Consider the following 22,168-nt stretch of genomic DNA (forward strand, 5'->3'; position numbering starts at 1 on the left):
TTAAGAGTCCGAAACCGGTCTTGTAAACGCTATAACCGCCCGCCGATTTTTCATCAAACGATGACATCGAAAGGCACCTTAGACGAGATGAGCGAGCCCTCTCTCAGAAAAAGCCAGATTTAGCCAAAGTGCACTTTGAATTCTACGAGTTACAGTGGCGATTCTCGGCAGCCTCAAATCTTCCTGTTTGATTTTAAGAAATCTATTAAAACAGGAGTGAGCTGTACTGCAGATATGTCCTAAATAACTCTAAGAAACTTTACATGCACAAAGAAAGCGCTTATGTCAGGTCGAGCAACGCTCCTATAGACGTGAAACATTAAAGAACGACAAATTCCACCACAAAGACATATAATATGTCACCTAAGGTTTTTGTCACCCCATAAACCACGTCTAGCGTATATCGTCCTCCGTAGATCCATTTCTGCGGCATATAACACTCAAGCAAAAGTGTAATCTCAAAGACACTACGCACTTTATTTACTTCATCAGAAGTCTATAAAAGGGCGAAAGATTCATTGATTTAAATATCTTTGATGTCCATAGCTTACTGAAACTTTTCAGTACACGCATTCTCTCCTCTTGCCACCCTCTTAGCTATAAGAAGGGTTTGTGTCTAGGGAGATGGCCTACGTCCGTTGAGAACAAATTCCTCACTTGCCACCTTATAAGCCGAAATCCGCAACTTATTCTAGATACGGTTACGTGATTTCACAACATACATAACGGCGAGTGTTGAATTCACGGACAGGCAAAATGCGTTTTGAGGCAAACATGGCATCTAATACACGAATTTAAACATTTTGTCATGAGGTTCCACCCGGCTAAACAGAATCTTCTAAAGATTCTTATAACAAACTGGCAACTTATCACGGATCTCAGCCTCATACGGCTAGAATCTTTAATGAACCTATAGTCTGTTATAGAAAGGAGAAACCGCTTATAGACTTTTAAGTCAGAGCAATTGTGCAATTGTGGCGGGTGTGGCTGTTGGCAATATTACACAACTGACTTGCTTAGACTACGGTCTTAAACTCCACGGCCCCCGTAACGCGAAAGCCTTTCGAGGATTCACCCACAATTGATCTAGGTAGCCGGACTTTTTTGTACCAGTCCACATACCAATATAAATTTGCAGACAAGTCGAGGGAATGCAAAAATCTTCCTGATACAAATATCTGTCTATTTTTGCTTCCTATGGTTTAACAATAGCGCTACCACGCGACCGTGTCACCGACAATAGGCCTTTTGTTTTCGAAACATAGCCTACCTTAAAATGACGCGGATCGAAATAGTGTAAAACGCTAGATAGCCAATCACCGACTAGTCACTTCAATTAAAGATTCGTCCGACCTCTGATATATAAACGGGCCCGTGACTTCATGTCTCAATCCGCTAATCGAGCATACTTTACGAAGTCCTCATTAGCAACCTAGCGAAAAACAACTGACGAAGGTCTCTTCATTAAGAGTCCGAAACCGGTCTTGTAAACGCTATAACCGCCCGCCGATTTTTCATCAAACGATGACATCGAAAGGCACCTTAGACGAGATGAGCGAGCCCTCTCTCAGAAAAAGCCAGATTTAGCCAAAGTGCACTTTGAATTCTACGAGTTACAGTGGCGATTCTCGGCAGCCTCAAATCTTCCTGTTTGATTTTAAGAAATCTATTAAAACAGGAGTGAGCTGTACTGCAGATATGTCCTAAATAACTCTAAGAAACTTTACATGCACAAAGAAAGCGCTTATGTCAGGTCGAGCAACGCTCCTATAGACGTGAAACATTAAAGAACGACAAATTCCACCACAAAGACATATAATATGTCACCTAAGGTTTTTGTCACCCCATAAACCACGTCTAGCGTATATCGTCCTCCGTAGATCCATTTCTGCGGCATATAACACTCAAGCAAAAGTGTAATCTCAAAGACACTACGCACTTTATTTACTTCATCAGAAGTCTATAAAAGGGCGAAAGATTCATTGATTTAAATATCTTTGATGTCCATAGCTTACTGAAACTTTTCAGTACACGCATTCTCTCCTCTTGCCACCCTCTTAGCTATAAGAAGGGTTTGTGTCTAGGGAGATGGCCTACGTCCGTTGAGAACAAATTCCTCACTTGCCACCTTATAAGCCGAAATCCGCAACTTATTCTAGATACGGTTACGTGATTTCACAACATACATAACGGCGAGTGTTGAATTCACGGACAGGCAAAATGCGTTTTGAGGCAAACATGGCATCTAATACACGAATTTAAACATTTTGTCATGAGGTTCCACCCGGCTAAACAGAATCTTCTAAAGATTCTTATAACAAACTGGCAACTTATCACGGATCTCAGCCTCATACGGCTAGAATCTTTAATGAACCTATAGTCTGTTATAGAAAGGAGAAACCGCTTATAGACTTTTAAGTCAGAGCAATTGTGCAATTGTGGCGGGTGTGGCTGTTGGCAATATTACACAACTGACTTGCTTAGACTACGGTCTTAAACTCCACGGCCCCCGTAACGCGAAAGCCTTTCGAGGATTCACCCACAATTGATCTAGGTAGCCGGACTTTTTTGTACCAGTCCACATACCAATATAAATTTGCAGACAAGTCGAGGGAATGCAAAAATCTTCCTGATACAAATATCTGTCTATTTTTGCTTCCTATGGTTTAACAATAGCGCTACCACGCGACCGTGTCACCGACAATAGGCCTTTTGTTTTCGAAACATAGCCTACCTTAAAATGACGCGGATCGAAATAGTGTAAAACGCTAGATAGCCAATCACCGACTAGTCACTTCAATTAAAGATTCGTCCGACCTCTGATATATAAACGGGCCCGTGACTTCATGTCTCAATCCGCTAATCGAGCATACTTTACGAAGTCCTCATTAGCAACCTAGCGAAAAACAACTGACGAAGGTCTCTTCATTAAGAGTCCGAAACCGGTCTTGTAAACGCTATAACCGCCCGCCGATTTTTCATCAAACGATGACATCGAAAGGCACCTTAGACGAGATGAGCGAGCCCTCTCTCAGAAAAAGCCAGATTTAGCCAAAGTGCACTTTGAATTCTACGAGTTACAGTGGCGATTCTCGGCAGCCTCAAATCTTCCTGTTTGATTTTAAGAAATCTATTAAAACAGGAGTGAGCTGTACTGCAGATATGTCCTAAATAACTCTAAGAAACTTTACATGCACAAAGAAAGCGCTTATGTCAGGTCGAGCAACGCTCCTATAGACGTGAAACATTAAAGAACGACAAATTCCACCACAAAGACATATAATATGTCACCTAAGGTTTTTGTCACCCCATAAACCACGTCTAGCGTATATCGTCCTCCGTAGATCCATTTCTGCGGCATATAACACTCAAGCAAAAGTGTAATCTCAAAGACACTACGCACTTTATTTACTTCATCAGAAGTCTATAAAAGGGCGAAAGATTCATTGATTTAAATATCTTTGATGTCCATAGCTTACTGAAACTTTTCAGTACACGCATTCTCTCCTCTTGCCACCCTCTTAGCTATAAGAAGGGTTTGTGTCTAGGGAGATGGCCTACGTCCGTTGAGAACAAATTCCTCACTTGCCACCTTATAAGCCGAAATCCGCAACTTATTCTAGATACGGTTACGTGATTTCACAACATACATAACGGCGAGTGTTGAATTCACGGACAGGCAAAATGCGTTTTGAGGCAAACATGGCATCTAATACACGAATTTAAACATTTTGTCATGAGGTTCCACCCGGCTAAACAGAATCTTCTAAAGATTTTTATAACAAACTGGCAACTTATCACGGATCTCAGCCTCATACGGCTAGAATCTTTAATGAACCTATAGTCTGTTATAGAAAGGAGAAACCGCTTATAGACTTTTAAGTCAGAGCTACAATCTCCCATAAAGGACTAGGTATCAAAGCAGATTTATTTGCAATTGTGGCGGGTGTGGCTGTTGGCAATATTACACAACTGACTTGCTTAGACTACGGTCTTAAACTCCACGGCCCCCGTAACGCGAAAGCCTTTCGAGGATTCACCCACAATTGATCTAGGTAGCCGGACTTTTTTGTACCAGTCCACATACCAATATAAATTTGCAGACAAGTCGAGGGAATGCAAAAATCTTCCTGATACAAATATCTGTCTATTTTTGCTTCCTATGGTTTAACAATAGCGCTACCACGCGACCGTGTCACCGACAATAGGCCTTTTGTTTTCGAAACATAGCCTACCTTAAAATGACGCGGATCGAAATAGTGTAAAACGCTAGATAGCCAATCACCGACTAGTCACTTCAATTAAAGATTCGTCCGACCTCTGATATATAAACGGGCCCGTGACTTCATGTCTCAATCCGCTAATCGAGCATACTTTACGAAGTCCTCATTAGCAACCTAGCGAAAAACAACTGACGAAGGTCTCTTCATTAAGAGTCCGAAACCGGTCTTGTAAACGCTATAACCGCCCGCCGATTTTTCATCAAACGATGACATCGAAAGGCACCTTAGACGAGATGAGCGAGCCCTCTCTCAGAAAAAGCCAGATTTAGCCAAAGTGCACTTTGAATTCTACGAGTTACAGTGGCGATTCTCGGCAGCCTCAAATCTTCCTGTTTGATTTTAAGAAATCTATTAAAACAGGAGTGAGCTGTACTGCAGATATGTCCTAAATAACTCTAAGAAACTTTACATGCACAAAGAAAGCGCTTATGTCAGGTCGAGCAACGCTCCTATAGACGTGAAACATTAAAGAACGACAAATTCCACCACAAAGACATATAATATGTCACCTAAGGTTTTTGTCACCCCATAAACCACGTCTAGCGTATATCGTCCTCCGTAGATCCATTTCTGCGGCATATAACACTCAAGCAAAAGTGTAATCTCAAAGACACTACGCACTTTATTTACTTCATCAGAAGTCTATAAAAGGGCGAAAGATTCATTGATTTAAATATCTTTGATGTCCATAGCTTACTGAAACTTTTCAGTACACGCATTCTCTCCTCTTGCCACCCTCTTAGCTATAAGAAGGGTTTGTGTCTAGGGAGATGGCCTACGTCCGTTGAGAACAAATTCCTCACTTGCCACCTTATAAGCCGAAATCCGCAACTTATTCTAGATACGGTTACGTGATTTCACAACATACATAACGGCGAGTGTTGAATTCACGGACAGGCAAAATGCGTTTTGAGGCAAACATGGCATCTAATACACGAATTTAAACATTTTGTCATGAGGTTCCACCCGGCTAAACAGAATCTTCTAAAGATTCTTATAACAAACTGGCAACTTATCACGGATCTCAGCCTCATACGGCTAGAATCTTTAATGAACCTATAGTCTGTTATAGAAAGGAGAAACCGCTTATAGACTTTTAAGTCAGAGCAATTGTGCAATTGTGGCGGGTGTGGCTGTTGGCAATATTACACAACTGACTTGCTTAGACTACGGTCTTAAACTCCACGGCCCCCGTAACGCGAAAGCCTTTCGAGGATTCACCCACAATTGATCTAGGTAGCCGGACTTTTTTGTACCAGTCCACATACCAATATAAATTTGCAGACAAGTCGAGGGAATGCAAAAATCTTCCTGATACAAATATCTGTCTATTTTTGCTTCCTATGGTTTAACAATAGCGCTACCACGCGACCGTGTCACCGACAATAGGCCTTTTGTTTTCGAAACATAGCCTACCTTAAAATGACGCGGATCGAAATAGTGTAAAACGCTAGATAGCCAATCACCGACTAGTCACTTCAATTAAAGATTCGTCCGACCTCTGATATATAAACGGGCCCGTGACTTCATGTCTCAATCCGCTAATCGAGCATACTTTACGAAGTCCTCATTAGCAACCTAGCGAAAAACAACTGACGAAGGTCTCTTCATTAAGAGTCCGAAACCGGTCTTGTAAACGCTATAACCGCCCGCCGATTTTTCATCAAACGATGACATCGAAAGGCACCTTAGACGAGATGAGCGAGCCCTCTCTCAGAAAAAGCCAGATTTAGCCAAAGTGCACTTTGAATTCTACGAGTTACAGTGGCGATTCTCGGCAGCCTCAAATCTTCCTGTTTGATTTTAAGAAATCTATTAAAACAGGAGTGAGCTGTACTGCAGATATGTCCTAAATAACTCTAAGAAACTTTACATGCACAAAGAAAGCGCTTATGTCAGGTCGAGCAACGCTCCTATAGACGTGAAACATTAAAGAACGACAAATTCCACCACAAAGACATATAATATGTCACCTAAGGTTTTTGTCACCCCATAAACCACGTCTAGCGTATATCGTCCTCCGTAGATCCATTTCTGCGGCATATAACACTCAAGCAAAAGTGTAATCTCAAAGACACTACGCACTTTATTTACTTCATCAGAAGTCTATAAAAGGGCGAAAGATTCATTGATTTAAATATCTTTGATGTCCATAGCTTACTGAAACTTTTCAGTACACGCATTCTCTCCTCTTGCCACCCTCTTAGCTATAAGAAGGGTTTGTGTCTAGGGAGATGGCCTACGTCCGTTGAGAACAAATTCCTCACTTGCCACCTTATAAGCCGAAATCCGCAACTTATTCTAGATACGGTTACGTGATTTCACAACATACATAACGGCGAGTGTTGAATTCACGGACAGGCAAAATGCGTTTTGAGGCAAACATGGCATCTAATACACGAATTTAAACATTTTGTCATGAGGTTCCACCCGGCTAAACAGAATCTTCTAAAGATTCTTATAACAAACTGGCAACTTATCACGGATCTCAGCCTCATACGGCTAGAATCTTTAATGAACCTATAGTCTGTTATAGAAAGGAGAAACCGCTTATAGACTTTTAAGTCAGAGCAATTGTGCAATTGTGGCGGGTGTGGCTGTTGGCAATATTACACAACTGACTTGCTTAGACTACGGTCTTAAACTCCACGGCCCCCGTAACGCGAAAGCCTTTCGAGGATTCACCCACAATTGATCTAGGTAGCCGGACTTTTTTGTACCAGTCCACATACCAATATAAATTTGCAGACAAGTCGAGGGAATGCAAAAATCTTCCTGATACAAATATCTGTCTATTTTTGCTTCCTATGGTTTAACAATAGCGCTACCACGCGACCGTGTCACCGACAATAGGCCTTTTGTTTTCGAAACATAGCCTACCTTAAAATGACGCGGATCGAAATAGTGTAAAACGCTAGATAGCCAATCACCGACTAGTCACTTCAATTAAAGATTCGTCCGACCTCTGATATATAAACGGGCCCGTGACTTCATGTCTCAATCCGCTAATCGAGCATACTTTACGAAGTCCTCATTAGCAACCTAGCGAAAAACAACTGACGAAGGTCTCTTCATTAAGAGTCCGAAACCGGTCTTGTAAACGCTATAACCGCCCGCCGATTTTTCATCAAACGATGACATCGAAAGGCACCTTAGACGAGATGAGCGAGCCCTCTCTCAGAAAAAGCCAGATTTAGCCAAAGTGCACTTTGAATTCTACGAGTTACAGTGGCGATTCTCGGCAGCCTCAAATCTTCCTGTTTGATTTTAAGAAATCTATTAAAACAGGAGTGAGCTGTACTGCAGATATGTCCTAAATAACTCTAAGAAACTTTACATGCACAAAGAAAGCGCTTATGTCAGGTCGAGCAACGCTCCTATAGACGTGAAACATTAAAGAACGACAAATTCCACCACAAAGACATATAATATGTCACCTAAGGTTTTTGTCACCCCATAAACCACGTCTAGCGTATATCGTCCTCCGTAGATCCATTTCTGCGGCATATAACACTCAAGCAAAAGTGTAATCTCAAAGACACTACGCACTTTATTTACTTCATCAGAAGTCTATAAAAGGGCGAAAGATTCATTGATTTAAATATCTTTGATGTCCATAGCTTACTGAAACTTTTCAGTACACGCATTCTCTCCTCTTGCCACCCTCTTAGCTATAAGAAGGGTTTGTGTCTAGGGAGATGGCCTACGTCCGTTGAGAACAAATTCCTCACTTGCCACCTTATAAGCCGAAATCCGCAACTTATTCTAGATACGGTTACGTGATTTCACAACATACATAACGGCGAGTGTTGAATTCACGGACAGGCAAAATGCGTTTTGAGGCAAACATGGCATCTAATACACGAATTTAAACATTTTGTCATGAGGTTCCACCCGGCTAAACAGAATCTTCTAAAGATTCTTATAACAAACTGGCAACTTATCACGGATCTCAGCCTCATACGGCTAGAATCTTTAATGAACCTATAGTCTGTTATAGAAAGGAGAAACCGCTTATAGACTTTTAAGTCAGAGCTACAATCTCCCATAAAGGACTAGGTATCAAAGCAGATTTATTTGCAATTGTGGCGGGTGTGGCTGTTGGCAATATTACACAACAGACATGTTGGTCACGATAACAAGAACATAATGCACTTAATATATCGATCTGACCAGCATTGGACCACTGGGGCCGGTTTCTACAAGCAGGTTAGATAGGCTATCTCGGCATTTGATTGGATAAAAAGGGCATTCATCCCTGGGATCGAGTTAACCTACTTTTTAGGAACCCGGCCCTGTGGGGGCCAAAAGTTTGATCGCCCTAAAGGAGAAGGCGCTGTAAGGCCGATAGGCGTCGTTGAAGTTCGACAAAATCATAGAGAAATGTGTAATGACCGTCAGTAAGCAGAGAGATATTGAAGCTAGTGGGTCACTTCAGCATTTATAACACCTCTGTAATTTTCCTCTACATAAATACTGTTTAAAATTTGATTTGTGCATTTGATTTTGCTACCATGCCAGGGGCGGATCCAGAAGTTTAAAAACGGCGGGCCGAAGCAAAAGTTTCAAGAAAGGGGGCGGACTTATTGTTATATGTGTGAAAAAAGGCCGCCCCCCTCAAGCACGCGACACGTTAAAGTGAGATCTAAGATTTGTGTCAAGCGTAGTTTTATTTTTCCTCTCCAACGTTTGAAAAATATTCGGACTACCTTGTAAAATACAAAGGTCGAAAAATAATATTGGGATCAAGCATTTTATTTGAACTGGTAGAAAGAAACAAAGGAAAGCATTTCTCCCATTGATTTATCCCTTGGTCCTTTGCGAGAGCGCTTCAATTTCCCGGGGTTCATTGCACTCACAAGCCTCGGCTTGGGACGCCCTGAGAACGAAGCAGTATCTAGCATTGTATTATCGTTCACTTGACCAATCCCCCCCCCCCCCCTCACTTTTGGGATCACCCCCCGCCCCTGTGAAATACCCCGAACCCCCCGGCTACGGGCCTGGAAAGACTAAGAAAATGGAAGTTTTCTCAAAATTTATTTGTCGATATAAAAACAGTACAATAAAATTAAAAAAAAATGCGACTAAAAATAATACTAATAATAATACAAAACCATATCATTGACATATAATATATTGCAAACTTCTGAGAATCTTGTCGGTTGGAAACTGATCCAAATGTTAAAAGTTCGCAAAGATTTTTCTTAAGTGTCGTGTTCCTTGGCAAGGTTGAACTGAGTTCCGTGTCCTTATATTTGTTCAATCTTCACATCACGAGCATCATCATCACTTTCGCTTGATTGACCATAAACCCCGATTAAACAGACATTGACTTGTAAAAAGAGTAAGCTTTGCCTCTCGCCTCAAGGGTCCCTTTGGTCTGCTAGTGAAACAAGCGCTCTTGTCCTGTGCTTTATTCTCTCTCCCTTTTCTGCAACCAGCCTTTCCCAGCAGGCCCAAGCTCAGTAGTGCAAAACAAGAGCCAGTCATAATCAGCACAATCTCTGTGAACATTTTTTTCGCGGAATACCCCAAACACGCTTTTCCTTCTAGAAATTACAGCTACCCCTCTTATAGCTAGCTGTACGTGTTATTGAGGTATAATCCATGCTATGAGGTCTCTGTAAATAGATTTACTGCACACTGGGTCACTACGTCTTTGAGAGGAAAACCTTACGCAAATACAGGAAAATGGGGTCAACAAAGCCACAAGCTCCCTCCGTTTAAGACTATATTTGATTACTAAGGAAAAATAACAACAGCGCAAAGCTTCTTGATGTGTTCTTTTTTTCATTCCTGCTTACTGTCCAGTGTGAGATGAGCGCGCATACAAAAAAAAAACTATAAAAAAAACCTTTCCGTAAAAACCCATCTCATCTTTAAAAAAAACCTGTGTAAAACATTGTACCAAAAATGATATTCTATCAAGTCCAGTCGATTTTCGGATACGTGTTAAAGATAGTATAATCTTTTTATAATGTATCGGTTTTAATCTCGAGACGGGTCAAGTAAATCTTTAGAATATTTGCTCCCAAGAAGTCTCCCAAGTTATACCAGCTGAAGCGATGACCAACAGTGAAGACCTACGGTATGCGTGGGAAGATATAACATTATTCTCTCATTTGTCTCTATTACTCACTCATTTGCACCATGAAGTTAATGGTTGTGTCACTAAGAAACTGACTCTTTTTATAGCAAGTTTTTTTTCTATTTTAGAGATAGGGGGAAAGGAGCGGATGACGTCCTCACAATTCCTCTTATAGATCCGTCCCTCTGTGAGCATAGCTCATAGTATAAACATAACGATATGGCAAGAGACCTAGATATGATATCGTTTTATCGAAAACTTGTTATATAAGAATTCTCGATATAGCGATTGGGAAAGTAGATTTGCAGTAAACTCCCCGGGATATAACGGGTATTTTTGTAAGCAGACAAATCAGACATATACACTTATTATAAAAATGTCGAGACATGAATAATAAGTACTAGAAGCTTGTGTTTTTAGTTCTCCAGAAATGAGACATTCTTTATAATACGTTATAGGATTTTAAATGTGAAGTGCCTAGAACATGGTTTGAATGCTAAAAATGCTATATCATTTTAATAGAAACATCAAATCGAGATTTGACATATTTTTATCACTTTAAACACTGTAACCACACTCCAAAGAAGACATGATTATTTATTTCTTCTTCTCAGAGGCAGAGTTTATTAGCTGTTTGAAACAGAAAACTTGGGGATCATTCGTTATCACAGTGTCCCTGGACAAATTGCATGACATTTTGTGTTAACGCGCGCACGGCTTGCTGGATTTCTTGGTTCTTCCAGCAATACACACATGGATTAACCAAGGAATTGGTGCTTAGTAACACTACTGCAACACTGAAAGCTTCCGACAAGCGCTGACTGTTGCCAACCGCCAAACGCGCAAACACGACGACTGCAAACGGAGTGAAACAAACCAAGGACACTCCCACTAGGTAAGACATCATCACTGCAAGTTTCCTCTGTGTTGGGCTCCCTGTGGAGTTCTCAGCGGTGCTACTGAGCGACCAGGCTACGTTACGACGCGGGAAGACTGTGGACCTGACAGATGGACGTTGAATGCGAGTTTTATCATGAGATTCTGGCATATTATCATCGAAACTTATCGCACCAGCGTTATCTTGATAATTTATCATCTTACGATAGGTGGTCGGTATTGTGCTTGGTATACCTGTGGAAGCAGGCTGTTCAGCACTTGGGTTGCCTGTGTTGGTGCGTTGGCATTCAGAAGGGTCTTTACATTGCGCTTGTTGTATATGCGTTTTGTGGCGTTTGACAAGTTTGAAGATCCTGAAGTAAACTCCTGCGATGATGATTAGGCCGAGTGCGGGAATAAAGATGCTGATAGCGACTCCGACACTTGACCCGCCCCACATAAACTCCGCCGTGTAAACCCCACCTCCCGTATACAGTATGATAACAAGAGCGAGTACTCGAGGTACGGTTACTATTGAAGGGTAACGAAAAGCCCAAAATAACGCCACGTAGCGCTCGCAGCTAATCGCCACAAGGATGAAAAATGAGGTGATGGTAGTGAAACATCCAGCTGCTCTCGTCACGGCGTAGAAAGTACAAGACTTGAAGAGTTCGTAGCTTAGAAGATAGCCAATGAACAACGGGAGGAAAACCACTCCAACGAGGCAATCTGCAAATAATAGCGCACAAAGAAGAACTTGTGGCGGAGATAGAGTGTTCTTGTAAGATATAGCGGCCAGAAGGAGACCATTGCTACAAGCAATGAGGACGGATAACACAGAAGCTACCGCTGATAAAATACTAGCAACCGCGAGGTAGCTGTCGGCGTGAAAGTCAAAAGACCTGAAGAAGTCCTTTTCGCCGAGAAAGCAATTTTCTTCAAAATTGGTGGACATGTTTCTGTTGAAGCTTAAGGTCAATCGCGACTTGTGTTGCCTCTTGCAACTCTAGCAAAACCAGAAACCTATTTGTTGAATCCAGACTGTTGAATCAGCTGATCAGCGCGAGAAAACAGTTCATGGATAAAGTTCCACTTAACAGGAAAGTGATGTCACGGAAGCTCTCATACTCCCTTTTTCAGTTTATTCATTCAAATTACTCGACGGTCATATAGAGATAGCATTTTCCAGGAGTGAGTTACCCTACCGGATAACGCCATTATCAGTTTCCCTGCGTTTACTTCTTCGTTATCGAATGGTGGTGTCCTGTAAGCTGACTAAACAGTCGGTTGATATGAATAAACGATCAAAACATCAAAGACCCATTACCTTTTCAAACAGTGTACAAATTTAGAGACTTTTAATCTTTATTTTATCGGTCGCTGCGTATGCTTTTATGACGTTTGTTAGTTATATCGATGGGACTGCAAATGAGTCGTTGCAATCAACGACATATCGCTTAGGGGTGTAGACAGATGAAGAAATAGAGGCTGTATGTTTGCTGTTAGTGAGTAAACCAATAATCTCTTGTCGCTTTCGCTGCGAGTGTTTCTCAATTGTTCATGGCAACCGTTCAAAAGATTTTTAAACAAAAACTCACTCAAAAAACTCTTTTAATTGCTCATTGTCCCGCAGGCTTCGGCTTTGCCAGAACGCACCTGCAAATATTGTTCAAGTTTTTTTCCTGTTTGTGATACGAGGCCGTTATGCTATCCACAACAAATTACAGGTTAAAGGATAATTGTGACCCTTTTTGAATAGCGTTTGGTCAAGCGTTACTCATGTCTTGACAACGAAATCCGCCTTAATGAGAGAAAAGGCATGGAAATGATTCCTTGACGGAGATATATGACAAATTCAATTCCGACTCATAAGAGGAATTACTTGGAGCTCGGCAAATACGGAGGTGCAGTTTCCCATTTCTAGTGCATGCAGAACCATACTTCTTATTCCTAATCTGTGAAATTTCCACTCCCTGTCAAACTTAAATTTGCTGCGAACCGTTCCCGGAAATTTGTAATTACCAAGAACATGGGGACAGGATGATCAGTTCACATGGCAACACACAAGAGCCCACGTATTTTTGTGCCAGCGCCCCAGTTGATTTCTGGCCTATCTGTAGGCAAGCAAAGCTCTCGCAAGCCCAACACAGCCTCTCATGTCCGAAAAACATTGGTAATTAAATGCTTTTACAGTAAAGCTCACAGAAGCTTCGACCATGACATTGCACAGGGAACCCTTCAAGAATCCTGAAGGACGTTTCACCACGCCCAAGGTATAATCCATTCATTAATGGTTACATACTCTGAAACGCACAGCGGCATGTATGCTCCTTATCTGTAAGATGAAAGATGATAGATCTGAATGATGATGAAACGATTTCTACTTTATATTCAATTGTAATTTTAATTGTCTTATAGGACATAACATACTGTAGCAATAATTATGAACTGAGTTCCCTACCACAATACAAAAAAAACTTTAATGATTATGTACATCTAACTAACTGCGATGGGATGTTTCGTTATTTAATCTTCTTTTTCTGTCACATTTCATGACAATGAATGCTTATCTATCAATTATTCTAACCTATTTTTTAAAGTAACTGTGTGTTTCTATACCCCTTAACCTCACCCCATGAAGGGAGAAGTTAGTAATCACACATTCTCAACTCTTATGAAAACAGCCAATACCTGACTCGATCATTTATTGAGTTAATTACCAACTCCCACCACCCCCACCCCCGCCACTAGAACCTCCTCCCCCAAACCCACTTCCACTACCAAAAGCACCAGGTTCCCCACCCGAGAACATTGGCCGTGCCTCACAGAACATGGGGTCAGAGATGAAGCTGCCTCCATAGTGGCCAACAGTCCAATGGTGGATCATGTCCTGTGAAATAATCGAAGGGTAGAGCATTTGGAGAGTTCTCAAGCGGAAAGCAAGTTCAGGCATAAAGTCCAGAGTCTGTGACCCAAGTTCGTCGTCATTTCTAGATGTAGGCTTGCGGCATATCGGACATGTTGTGTTATTCTCTAACCATCGACTCAGGCATGGTTCACAGTACTTATGTCCACATACAAGAAGCCTGGTAGGAGTTTCAGGTGTGAATTCTTCCAGGCAAATAGGACATGACTTGGACTCATATCTTTTCTTACCCTTGGCTGCATTCCGCTCATTTTCAATTATTTGAAGTTTTCTTTGACACGTTTCATACCGTCTCTGCTTGTAGAAACTATAGCCGACAATAGCAGCCATGAAAATGAAGAACCCAATGATGAGGATTACTCCGAGAAGAGACCCAGACGTCAGCATTTTTCCACTGAAAACCTCCCCCATTCTTTCGACACCCAAGTGAACCGCTCGACCATATTTTTCACTGCGAAGAAAGGGCTTCATTTCGTCAAAAATGATACCTATCTGATCGGAAGTCAAAACTTCCTTGGCCACTCTCCCAGTAGAGATATACATTGTGCGATCGGTCACAGAGAGCAAGAACACAGCACCGTCACCACAACCTCTATGTCCTACACCCCATGAGTCATGCAAATGAACAGCGAAATCTCGGGCTAACTCCTCGCCGCTGATTCCATAGTGATGTTTTATCTTTTTCATCAAGGCAACAGCTATCTGATATCCAGGTTTACGACTGTGTTCGCACCCCGATGTGGTTTTCTGTTCGATATTGCGTAGCATTTCTTCAAGAGTATTCGCATCTGCGTAACTCAGTACTTCGTCTGGATCGCAAATCCACGACGACACACCACGCCGCCCACACATTTCAGTGTCTTTTATGGGATTTGGGAAGTTTTCCTTACTCCATTCTTTACAGATAGATACATTGATTGCTGATAGAAAAAGAAATAGACACAGAATTCGCGAGAAGAGCAAACGTGTTTTCCAACACGTCACCATTTTGCTGTTTTGATGCAATGAGCCGGATTATTACAACACAACAGGTAACCCGCGATACAATTTCAATAACCACAGGAAACCCAGAAGAAATGGGAAAAGAAAGTGCGTACGAAGAGAATCTTTATAAAAGAAATAAATATAATAATAAAGATAAAAAACATGAAACCCTCCCTCAAAATCGGCGGAAATGTGACTTGCTTCACGACGCGCTTTCCGTAATTACTTAGAAAAAACAGGCAAGTTGCGAAATCTGAGCTGCTAATCCATGGCTCACTACCATAAAGACGATTTCGTTGTTTTATTATCTGAATTTAGCCTAATTGATTCAGCTACTTCTACCCTTGCGCGGATGACGTCCATATAATGTGCAATGTCATAATTTCAAATTCTTCATTTTACAAATGAACGCCTTGGATCCCCATGGATGGGAGAGTTTCCTCTCTATTATTCATCAGAGTATCGAAAATAAGAGTCTCCTGATACTCAGACCATTCGTTGCGCACGGAAGAAAGTATTTTGTACAGAAAACCTTACATTGACACTGACCTATGTTTATGACAAGAAGGGGGGGGGGGGGGGGGGTGAAACCGGAATTTTGGCTACCAGTAATGGATTTGATAATGTAACTTTTTCTTATTTTTTAATATAAACCGTATAACACATTACATTAAAGTATACTGAGAATTCTTGCCAAAGATTCCTAAAATGCCAAACCACTTTTCTTTAAATTAAGTTTGGAATTTTAATGGGACAAATTAGGATACTCTGATTGGTCAATGTAATACAGTATGATGGCTTGGTTGGAAGACATCAAATTGTAGGCCAAGGAAAACAGTTCAAGGCTTTTAGTTGGTGGAAGCGAAGGTTTATTTTTTGTCCCTTGGAACTAACGAGGGTGAGGGTGCAGATTACTCACAATCGCAGTAAATGTCTTTTTCCCTAAAACTGCTAGAATTACAACAGACATAAAAATAATACTAAAATAAGCCCAGAGGCATTTTATGAGAATTACAACATATCCTCCAACAGTTTTAGTTATAGCACGAACTCTTGGTGTTGCTATATCGGCGTGTTGATGTCTCAGGCAACAAACGTTGCAATAAATAATCCTTTTGGTTTTCACCTAAGTCCCGCTGAGCTGCTGAGTTCCGTAGAGTACGGTATCACAGGATATTTACTAGAACATTTGCTACAAATCATATCTTGTTGAGCTTCGTCACAATAAGAACACGTAACGTCTGGTCGAATGAAGTACAAACTGCAAGACCAGCCTGGAGATAAAGATAAAAAAGGGAAGAAAATTTTTTTTAAATTATTCAATTAGTTTAATCATTATTGAAGTTTATGATTCAAGCATTCAAGGTACTGTTAGTATCATATGACTAGATTGAGCCTATGGTGGGGGAGGGCCCTCACTAGTCTTTAACTCGACTTGGAGGCTGATTAAAACGAAACTGCAGGCTGGTCCTGTAGTAAATACAAACCATCTTCTTCTTTCTAAAAAAAATCCCATAATTTTGATCCAATGATGTGCTACTTAAAGATCATATTGTTTTAATACATTTCAAGAGAAGTAAAGTTCTATCAATATTTGTATTACCTTGTCTGGGCTCCAATCAAATGAGCCAATTGGTTGAGAGGAAAATGTTGCATTCTGGAGCTGCATCACGGAACCTGCCACACCCATTTCTACTCCATCAGAGTCTTTCTCAGATCTCTTTACAGGGTAAGAGCTGAAAGGGAATGATAAAAGGTAAATTATGACAATAATTGTAATCATGGGCATTGTCATTGTCGTCGTCATCATCATCATTATCATCATCATCATTTCTTCATAAAAACTTTTCAATTTTATTCAATTTGAAATGTCAACCTTTTATATATTTTATTTTTTTATTTATTTTAGAAGGTTGATACCTAGTTCTAGACATAACTTAAAACAACTAAACATTAACTTAAAAAAGTTTACTCATGGCATACAGCATACATAGCTAGGAAATATATTATAATGGAAAATTATATAGTTGCGTTTTGTTAGTTTTACCATAAAAAAACAATGGAAGAATCTAAACAATGGAACCAGGTGGTGCCATTTTCAATGTTTCTGGTCCAACAAAACAAAACTAATGCAGATAAGAGTGTATTCAAAACACTTACTATTTCCATAGATTTACAGAACCATTCCCACCACACGTCATAAAAACATCTCTGTTCTGTGGCAAGTGACGACAACACCACACAGTTGACTTGTGAGCCTATACACAAAACAAGAGAGCTACAATAAGAATACAGATCTGGGGTGTTACCCAGATGTAGTTGTGCTTTGTTGCACCTTAGAATATTCACAACATACAAATGACGTTCTGTTTGTGAATCAATCCATCTCTTGTCCAGAAACAGCTGAAGACAAGTATACCCCAGGAAAACCTCAAGAAAAAGCACTTGCAATATGATGATATGGTGAGTGACCCTCTCCCCCCCCCCCACAATTCCTCAAGTATATGCTGTTCCACATATCTGCTAGTTTGGTAACACACCACAAGAGAAGCTAACCTTCTCTGTAACACTTGCAAATCCCTTCTCTGGATGCTGTGTTCTCAGGTCATAAACATGGAACTTGGATTCTAGTGTTGTGGCTACCAGCTTGTTCATCATTATGTCTTTACGGTCGAACTCCAAACCACAAACCTGAGCAGAAAAATATTATAAGAGCGTAAAGACCCCTACAGCTAAAAATCACAGGATATTTTAAAAAGAATTGTTAAAACAGACTTTATAGTACCTCGGGATGACTACTTAAATTCCCTCCGCCTGCAGCGTCAGGACTTTAACTAATTATCCCTTGTTGCGTGGACATTTAATCAATAAATTCTCCTCATGTCATGCTATAACTGCAGTTTCAGCACATTGGCCCATTGCTTTTATCAGAGCACACGGAAGCAAACTAAAGCAGAACTTCCTTGATTTATACATATCTTACATATGTAGCTAGTATAGTTCAGTCCTAATGGACATTCAAGTGTGCCGGAGGCTCTCACTGGGGCTCATTTTCAAAACACTTCTTCACCTCTTGAGGGATGGCACAGATCTCATTTACAACTTGGGATGTTGGACTTTTCTTTCCATCCTCTTATATAGGTAGACAGCCCAATAACAGCTAAATGATGTTGCCGATGTCGATGTTGCCCTTGAAATGTTATATAATAGATTTAAGAGAGCTCCATGGAATAAAATAAAAGGGCTATGCATAGAGGAGAGAAGGGCCTGGGTTAATTGCTGCCATTTCCACTAAGACTATATTGAATGCAGAGCTACATAAATATTAATAAAGCAGAGCCACAAATTAATTTTAATAATTTTTAGGTTATAAAAATATTTGTACGCACAAAACAATGACAGCAAGATGCAAAAAGTTTTCCCTATGCAAAATTATGCAACAAAAATATATGTTAACTTAAATTATTTTGTATATGTCCTGTTCTTAGAAGAACAGAAATCATTTTGGACTTGAACCTATTCTTTTTGCTTCTTGTTATTGACAGGGCTTATTGAATTATGCGAAAAAAACTCTAAATTACGTGGAAAATCAATCATTACACACTAAATTACGCGAAATTTTGCAATACATTTTTCTTTAAAAATCAAAATTTTGCGGGATTCTTTACTGAATTAGGCGCCAAATTACAAGGAATATCAACTTTTGCGCCCAAACTACATTTTTGTCGTTCAAAATTTAGCCAAATTACCCGGGATTATGCAGAAATTTTTGGATTAAGTGGATTACGTGGAAAAAGCCAAATTCCACACAAGCGCGTAATTTGGCCTTCTTTGCACACAGTGGAGTCAAGAGGGATGACGGCCTTATCCTAGCCATGTCCCTTGTATGGCAACTCTTTGTGTTGAGTCTTACTTTTCTCTTTTGTAGCACATGTTCAGGCCTGTGGTCAGGATCTTGAGCGGGGGGGAGGAGGGGGGTCGTTTACACATTTAGCAGACCATTATCTTTTAGTAAGCTAGCCCTAGTTCGCAGTGACACTCAATTTTCCTTCATTAAGAGTGGGCCATCCATTCAAATGCGGTGGTTCTTACAAACCCCCTGAATATCCCGGGGCTACGGACCTGATGTTTGTGTTACCTGTAAGTCTTATAGTACCTACCCCATTCTTCACATTTGTTTCCCATCTCAGGGCCATCTTCTTCAAATCAAACATCTTTATATCCCCATTATCATAACCTGCCACTACGGAGCGCTCTTCTGCGTTGTATGTATCACCTCAACACAAAAAATCAAACAAAGTCACTCTTAGGATTCTTTTAAAGCACACATGCAAGTCTATTCGAAGATTTATACCAAAATTATAAAAAAAAAATGAAATTTGTGGTTCTCCTGTTTGAAAGCGACAATGTAACTTTTTTTATCATGATCGGTTATCTATCCCCTCAAATGTTACAAAACGTTATAGCTAAGCCATTGAGTAATGTAGCCATTTCAAAAGAGATTGGTCTTAAGACAAAATTTAGCACTCTCCAAATAAATAGTAATTCCACAGTATGGTTAACTACAGTAGTACCAATACACCCCTGATGACCCATTGTAAATTATCAAAAATAAAACTTAATGGCCTAACCAAATGCCACGGCCCAGCAATCTCTGCCCTCTTGCCCTTCAATGGGGGCCATGCTAGCAACTGGCTTGTCCTTCTGCCGAGGATCCCAGACACTGACAGAGCCTGACAGAATATCAAAGGTTAATATTATTCACTTGAAAAAACTTATTATTCAATAGTCTCTTCAGCAAAAAGGCAAACAGAATGTGTCACAAGAATGATAGGAAATTAGATTCACTCCAATGGGTTGGATCAAACTTACTTCATTAGTATAATTTATATAAATTAAGAAACCCTAGCTCTTATTTTTACTAGTTTCACATAAATTATACTTATATTAAACTACTCAACAAAAACATACATAACACTTTTTTTAATAATACAGTATGTGAAGAATTTGAGCAACCCAAAATTAATAATTTCTCTGTGACATAAAAGCTAATAAAATTCAACTGTTCATTTATTAGCAGTGGGCAAATACAATACATTCACAAAGAACATGATCAACATAATAATTTACAGTTTACCAATCAGACTAAAAATGCACTCCTACTGATACTGTAGCATGATATTAAAAAAAAAAATATTTCAATAGAAAACACCTAAAAACTGGTCAATAACACTAACCATCTCTGCTGCCAGTCACAATCTCTGGGGCTCCTTCTCCAACTCCAAGCCCCCCAACACCATCAATAGCATTGATGATTTGTGTGTGTGCCTTGACAGAGTAGACTGGCTTCTCTGTGTTCTCAAGATTCCTGTCAATGACATAACAAAAATTCAATCTAAGGCATTTTTACGACTTCAAAATAAAGAGGGAGCTTTTTGCTTGATGACTAAGAGCATTTTGCATATTATCCTTTGCATGAAATGTTGTATGGTAAATGAATGGAAAATGCAGACTCGCCATGTAATGTTTAAGCATATACTGTATAGGACAGACTTAATATTTTTTTCAGTGAAAGAACATAATTAACAAATGACTACAAATTGTACATTTCACCATGTTTACTTGTGTACAATAATACAGTAGGCTTCCTTAATGCAAAGCAAGCAAATAAGATAACATGTTTTGATTATACCCAGTATTTGCATTAGATATACATAAGAGTAAGATGCACAAAAAGTATGATCAAGATCGGTGAGGCAAGTAATCATGCATTTATGAAAGTATCACAGCTTTCTTGTAGCATAAAGAGCTATGGTCCCAACCACAAAGAGGCATACCAGATCATCATCTTTCCTTCAAAGTCACCAGTGGCCAAATATCTTTGCTGTAGACTTGAAGCTCCAAACGTCCCACATTTAAATGGAGTTCTTTTCTCGACCTGATAACCAATAAAATAATACAACAAAAACAAAAATATACGTTGACTACATTGAGTATGATATTTTAATATATTTTTAAAGACCAGCTTCAGAATACCCTGCAACAGTTGTTCTAAAAAAGAACTTCACAAATTAATTTATAAAGAATGAGGCATTAATACAATGTAACCAAATTATTGGGAGGGTATTCTAAAATTCAGCTTTTTGAAAAGGGAGATCTATGTTAGGGTCAAATAATAAACAAACATAAACAAACACAGAAAACGTCAAGACAAAAAGCGCCCAAAAAAATGCAGGAAAAGTAAGTAAACGTAGCAGTCTTTGTCCCAGAATATAAGCAACCTTTATCACTATAGTTGACTCACATCTTTTAGTAACTTGATGCTCCCTTTTGACAGCTCGTAAACTTGCATGGCCCCCGTGCCGCGGGCATGGTTTCCTAACACGACAAACCTCGCGCTGCACGGCACCCATTTGGCGTCGAATAACGTATAATTAAGAGAGCTAGTCGCGTGGAGTATTATTTGAGGCTTGTTCTCCATTTTACTGAACTTCTAGCTATCAAATACAACGTTTTTTTTTGGCGATTTTAGCGTCCATTTCTACAATTAGTCGTTTCTAAGATGAAATATCCCAGGCGTCCCTTACACTAGAGCATGCGCATGGTGTAGTCTGCAGTCCAGCTGACCATAGAAACACAGGGTGCCCATGCTCAGTACGCCCTTTAGTCCTCACGTTTCTATCTTCTTTTTTTTTTTTTGGGGGGGGGGGGGGGGGGGTGGCTGAGTCATTCTGATCCAGACAAATATTTGAATATGTTATGGAAAGAAAATTATGTTTGATAAATCTTATTTATAGCGTATAGCGTTTCATTCGATATTTCCAGTATAATACTACTTTTCACTCAAGCAGGCTATAAACAAGACTCCTTTTAAAGTCAAGAAACAACAAAACTGCGAGAAAACAACGAGAAACATCGAGCTCACCTGCCTCTATTGAGCCCGGTGGTTTCTTGATTTCTCTTCTTTGTGGGCATGCGTCATATCGTTTCCCTCGATAAATGAATTGTTCC

General features: G+C 40.1%; 3 protein-coding genes across 3 annotated transcripts; all 3 read right to left on the bottom strand.

The window, feature by feature from the left end:
• Positions 1–11,026: 11,026 nt before the first annotated feature.
• On the bottom strand, positions 11,027–12,202 carry LOC5501589. Its single transcript, XM_001622815.3, has one exon. The coding sequence runs from the start codon at positions 12,200–12,202 to the stop codon at positions 11,027–11,029; it is 1,176 nt and encodes a 391-aa protein (XP_001622865.1).
• Positions 12,203–13,628: 1,426 nt separating this feature from the next.
• On the bottom strand, positions 13,629–15,193 carry LOC5501588. The gene has a single exon (XM_032369897.2). It carries the CDS (start codon positions 15,158–15,160, stop codon positions 13,964–13,966), a length of 1,197 nt encoding a protein of 398 aa, XP_032225788.1. The 5' UTR covers positions 15,161–15,193; the 3' UTR covers positions 13,629–13,963.
• A 590-nt stretch (positions 15,194–15,783) lies between these two features.
• On the bottom strand, positions 15,784–21,743 carry LOC5501585 (dynein axonemal assembly factor 10). The gene is made up of 9 exons (XM_001622813.3): positions 21,462–21,743; positions 20,995–21,095; positions 20,395–20,525; positions 19,789–19,890; positions 19,318–19,433; positions 17,714–17,848; positions 17,318–17,415; positions 16,761–16,893; positions 15,784–16,431 (listed from the first exon to the last, which is right to left on the bottom strand). The coding sequence occupies exons 1-9, from the start codon at positions 21,636–21,638 to the stop codon at positions 16,357–16,359; spliced, it is 1,068 nt and encodes a 355-aa protein (XP_001622863.1). The 5' UTR covers positions 21,639–21,743; the 3' UTR covers positions 15,784–16,356.
• Positions 21,744–22,168: the final 425 nt, after the last annotated feature.

Source organism: Nematostella vectensis, chromosome 7 (genome assembly GCF_932526225.1).
Source record: "Nematostella vectensis chromosome 7, jaNemVect1.1, whole genome shotgun sequence".
NCBI lineage: Eukaryota > Metazoa > Cnidaria > Anthozoa > Actiniaria > Edwardsiidae > Nematostella > Nematostella vectensis.